Source organism: Bison bison, unplaced genomic scaffold (genome assembly GCF_000754665.1).
Source record: "Bison bison bison isolate TAMUID 2011002044 unplaced genomic scaffold, Bison_UMD1.0 scf7180017864274, whole genome shotgun sequence".
NCBI classification, from domain to species: domain Eukaryota; kingdom Metazoa; phylum Chordata; class Mammalia; order Artiodactyla; family Bovidae; genus Bison; species Bison bison.
The window spans coordinates 2,310,426-2,315,796 of record NW_011494846.1 but is presented as its reverse complement, the minus strand read 5'-3'; the positions used below and the strand labels follow the sequence as shown (position 1 = coordinate 2,315,796).

Below are 5,371 nucleotides of genomic sequence, written 5' to 3'. Positions count from 1 at the left end.
CACTGACCTTGAGGCCATTGACGGCGGGCCCGGTGGACTTGGACGCCCCCCCGAGGGATAGCACCTGTTTGCGGGTTTTTGCATTGCTACTTTCAGTTTTCCCTGAGATTGTGTGGTTGACAGCGGAACTGGGCTTGTGGTGATGGGGTTTGGTTTCCTTGACCAGTTCTCTCTTGGCTTTGGTGTATGTGACAGTCCCCTTCGTCACCGTTGCAGTGTACTTCACAGTTTTGGACGGTGAAGGTCTGACTTCGCGCATCTTTTTGGCACTGGTTGCACTTGTACCCAGAGATGACATTCGGGTGACTCCGTTGACCTTAGAAACCTGGAGGCACAGGAGGAGCAGAGAGCACAGTCAGTGTCTGGGCACAGGGGACCCCGCCCCCAAGCCCAGCTCAACAGCCGCGCCTGTGGGTGAGGAGCGGGCACGGGGGTCCCAGCAAAGGCATGCAAACCACACCCTCCATGCTATCTGCCAGTCACCCAACACAGGTCAGTAACAGCAACATGATCACAAGGCTGTGCTGGTAAGGGGACAGGTGCATGCGCGTGCGCGCACACACACCCCTGTTCCAAGAAAAGACATGGTTACACACACACACACACACACCCGTTCCAAGAAAAGATGGTTGTTCTTTTCCTCTGCTCCATGTATTTCAGCATGATCTGCCCACAGGACTGTAAAATCTATGCTAAATAAGTGAAGAGTGAAATAAAAAATGCCACAGGAAGAAAAGAACAAGCACTCTCATGGGGCTCAGATGCCCACGCCCAGAGGGGCAGCTGCCAGCAGCGGACATCTGTGTCACCTGGCGCCTCGCTGGACGCCCCTCACGTCTCTGGCGCCCCAGCCTCTTCTGCACAGGAGGCACCCATCTCCCGCCTCTATAAATGTCCACAGACTCTGTGGGAACTGGGTAAATGGTCAGTTGCTCTTCACCACTGTCTTACAGCCTGGACACCACAATAATTTTGTGACACACAGAAGTCACACTCATTTATAAAGAGAATCCAGGGAGTGACACCGCATCACCCAGCTCTGCAGGAAGTGGGGTGCTGGCCGCCTGGCACGGATAGCTCAGGTTACCCCGGGTGCACGGACAGGCAGCTGTCCTCAGTTCAACCAGAATTCTACTGCCACGCTCCCATCTCCCACTAGAGGGAGCCATTGAGTCGAGTGGCTCTGCCCAGGCTCTGAGCGCAGCAAAGGAGCCCAAGAGAAACACACTGCTGGCTGCGGAAGTGCATCTGGACCTCAAAATTCAACTTAAAAAGCACATGAGCCTAAATGAACAGAATCCACTGGACAGGCAGCAGAGTTACGGACGGGAGGGCAGGCCTCCTGGCGTGGCGGGCCCCTGGGAGGCAGTGAGCAGAGGGACGAGGCTGACGCGTCCTGGTCAGGCCCCGAGGTCTCCACAGCACCTGCCCCCTCCTAAGGCCCCCAACTGAGTCACACATCCCCAGGGACAAAGAGCAACCCCGACTCCCTGCAGGACCTAACGAAGCCCAGACGAAGACCTTAAATGTTCTTCCAGCCAAGGCGAGCCTCTCACATCTCTCCCTGGATGCTTTTCATTTTCCAGAATATTGAAGAAGACTCCTCATCCTCTGGTCTGAAAAGCTCAACCTCCTTGCGCCATCTTACTTGGTCAAGACTTTTCGCAACCGCCATACATGTGACCGTGAGCACCTCTCCTAGAGGCCCCAAAGCTCAGCAGACCCTCCGCCCTGCCCTCGAGAGCGGGTTCTCTCCTTCCCGTGACAGCCCGTCTCAGCGCCCAGACGAGAACAGGGGCAACCCGCTGGGCACAGCCTCACCACCCACAGTAGCCGCATCCTGGCTTCCCGCCCACACCCCTCCGGATGCAAACCCTCCTCACCACGTCTGGAAACCATTTCCAAACCCTCTCCAGGTGGAAGAACCGTTGTTTCTTCATCCTAAATTCATTACTGTCTTGCTGCAAACCATGTAAGCACTACTCTAAGGAAACGCTGCTTTGTTGAACACCTACCATACGTCCAAATCATCAGCCGGGAGCAGTTCAGGGCTGTTACACACGCCTGTGACACCTGGCACACCTGGCACCTTTGGGAGAATAAGACCTGGAAGGCTGGCGAGGCCCCGCACACTGAGTCCTCATGCCCTAGCCCCGGGGGCCAGGGCTCTCAGGAGGGCAGGCACCCACCCAGCACATGCGAGCCCCGGGGCCATCCTCGACAGCAGAGCGAGCTCTTGGGGCACCGGGGCCGGTAGGCAGAGGCACCCCGACGCAGGGGTCCCCACCCCATCACCTGCACTTCACACAACCCCTGATCTTTTCTTTCCGGCTGACAGAAAAAAATTAACCATATCTGAGATTACAGATCCAAGTATTCTCTGGGCCTCCGTCTTTTATGCAGTTGAAAAGATGAAAGGTCAGATTCTAATCACTCGCGTCAGGCTGTTACAAAGGAATCTACAATTGGCTTCTAGTGACCCTTTTTTCCTCCCCCCAGAGTACTTAACTAATGGGATTTGATGGTATCAAAATTGCCCTTTCATGTCCCACAATGTCCCTGGGAGAGGAGCTGGCATCACTGGCTCGAAATGAACAATAGGGCCAAGGCAGGTTGATTATCACAGCCTAAGTCTTGGCGAAGGTCACGCTAAGAGCCCAGCTAGAACTGGGAGTCCCGGGCCATCCCACTTGGGGGATTTGACAGGGGAGGGAGGGCAGGAGACGCTCCTCCTACAGGACCTGGACCGCAAACCAGCCAGGCTCCTGCAGTCACGCAGATGACGGGAGTCTGCCTGCCGAGGTCTCTCACCTGCTTCCAGGTCGAGAGCCTGCTGTGGAACAGGGGCTGGGGCCACCCCGAGGCAGGGGGTACCTGCTACTCCCTCAATTCTCACCTCCAACTGCATGACCCTCTCTTGTTCAATGACAAAGGGAAACCCTGAACTCAGGGGCAGGGACTGGGGGCTGAGGATGAGTCTGGACCAACAGAGACGGGGATTACTCAACACAGCCTCATGAGTCTGAAAGTGCTAGATACTGAGAGAGATTCATTCCACCCTGAGATTCCTGCTCCACAGATGGGTCCCTGTCCACTCAGACCCCTTCAGAAGTGTTCTTTTTCATAAGCAAAGATCTGGAGGGAAGTTCTGCACAAGGACCAGTCCGGACAACGGCCTTGGAAAAGGAACAAGAACACCAAATGGACAGCGTGTCCTGCACTTTACATCCTGAAAACTGGGAACCCAGCTCGGGAGGGCCAATTCCACGCTCCAGTGTTCTCATGAGGAAAACTGAGGTTTGTGTTGCAGGAACTTCCGTGGGCAATATGCAAAGCCCACCTGCTTAATCTCAAGGCAACATGTCAAAGCGTGAGGTGGCAATCTCAGGACAGTGGAAACTAAACGAGGATGCTCGCCTCGTCCCCAACTGACAACTGAGTGATGCTTGCTGGTGCGTGGTTAAGACTGGTAATACTCGCGTACACACACAGTCCTCTGTACGCGCCACATGTGAACAGCCCCACGTTTGGAGACAACGGTTCCTGACATTGTCAAGAATGAGAAAGACCACAGGGAAAGAACAAGTCAGCAGAAGGAGGAATTCCAACCCTCACACGACAAGGAGCATCTTTTAGTCACTAACACTGCCTGCCAGGGAATCACCCGTGCCACCAAGGGCAGCCGTAACTGTATGTGACATGTTCCTGGTGAGGAGAGCTCACCCACTTGCAGGTGCGGTGACTACAGCAGCAGAGGGGCTAACGAGCTGTCACTGGATCCAGGCGCCCGTCTCGCCGGGCCTCCAGGCCCCTCTCACCCTTACTGTCTCCCTCCCAGGTCCTGAGAAATCTTGTCCAAGGGCAGGAACAGGCGCCCCCACCAGATCAGGGGTCTGGATCTCACCCTGGAATTTGCTGGGGGTGGGGTGAGGGCAGGGAGGGCAGAGCGTGTGTGGCCTCGGGGCGAGGGATGGGGAGTGTAACCTGCGGCCACACCCCATCTCATCACCACCTGCAGGCCACTCACAAGTCCTGCCACAGCCGCCAATGTGTCCACCAGGGACAGTTTACATCCAGGCCGGCTGCAGACCTGCTTCAGGGCAACGTGTGGCTCCCGGCCTCCCCGGTGCTAGGCAAGGGTAACGGGGGACATCCCCTCGCTGCCCTTCCAGGACACCCAGCACACGAGGCCCAGGGTGATGGCCCCGGCAGCACCCTCCGGGGAGTGACGCAACTCCAGCAATGGCCCCTCCTCTGTCTTAACCCGAGGAGAGGCGCGGGCACTGGCACCCCTGCCAGGCCACGGTTCTCTCACCTCTGAGCATCCCTTCCTGCTTTCCGAGCCCTGGAAACACACACCGCTTTGGGCTACTCCTCATATTCCCCTTCAGTGAATTTGGTGAAACGGACAGGTGGCCTCGGGCGGGAGGGCTGGCACATCTGGGCCAGGCCTTGCTCCCTTGTCAGCAGGGCCGGTCCTCACCTGTTTCCGTAAGTCCTGAGCCGACCGATGCAGAGCGGGGTGGTGGTGGTGAGCGGCGAGCCCCTTGGCCGAGGAGCCGGCGGCGGGGGCGGCGGGGGGGTGGCTCGCGGACACCTGCTCCCTCCGTGCGTCGGCCCGCGCATCGCTGTGCTTCTCCTTCGCCGGAGTGGCCTCTTTGCTTTTGTGTTTCTGAACAGGGTCCTTCTCCCGGGACGACCTGCTGGAACCATTGAAAACTGGAAAGGAAGGAGGGAGGAAGAACAGAGTCACTAGCGGGTGCAGCCTGCTGCCGGGTACCCCAAGCCCTGCAGATAGGAGGAGAAAGAGACGGAAGACGCGCTGGACAAGGTCCCGGCTCACAGGCTCTCAGCACCCAACCTCCAGACCAAACGGCCACAGAGGAGAGGAGTATCCTCAACACAGAGAGACCCAAAGAAAAGTTACCAGTGCAGCTTAGGAAGGAGGAGCTTTGGTTGAAACAATTGAAAATCCGTTTTTTAAAAATTGCTACAAAAAAGCAAGCACATGCACAAATATACAGTAACCCTTAGAGTATCAACATCACACCTTAAACAAAAAGAGAAGAATTAAAATGAAAAAACCAACTGGTCACATTCCAAGAGCGTGACCACCGCACACATGAAGACACAGGGGATCCGGAGTTTAAACTAAGGCGTGTGAGGCTGCAGACCTGGCTGGTGGACACGGGTCAGGATGCAGCTGCTTCACCTGACCCCTCGGTGACCACAGAAGAGGGGGAGCAGGGCTCAGGAGCCCTGAGCCAGACTCCTTTCTACTCCAGGAGTCACAAAACCTACGAGTATGAAGTGCCTGCTGTCAGCCCAGGGACCGCAGTCAAGCAGTCACCCAGCCTCTGAACCCAAAGGG

At 56.6% G+C, this 5,371-nt stretch overlaps 1 protein-coding gene across 1 annotated transcript in view; it reads right to left on the bottom strand.

Annotated features, from left to right (window-relative positions):
• JARID2 (jumonji, AT rich interactive domain 2) overlaps positions 1 to 5,371 on the bottom strand; it is a 231,696-nt gene that overhangs the window by 21,425 nt on the left and 204,900 nt on the right. The window contains exons 6-7 of the mRNA XM_010848827.1: positions 4,484 to 4,719; positions 2 to 325 (exon numbers count right to left, since the gene is read on the bottom strand). Of these exons, the coding sequence (XP_010847129.1) occupies positions 2 to 325; positions 4,484 to 4,719 (560 nt within the window). The remainder of the gene's footprint in view (position 1; positions 326 to 4,483; positions 4,720 to 5,371) is intronic.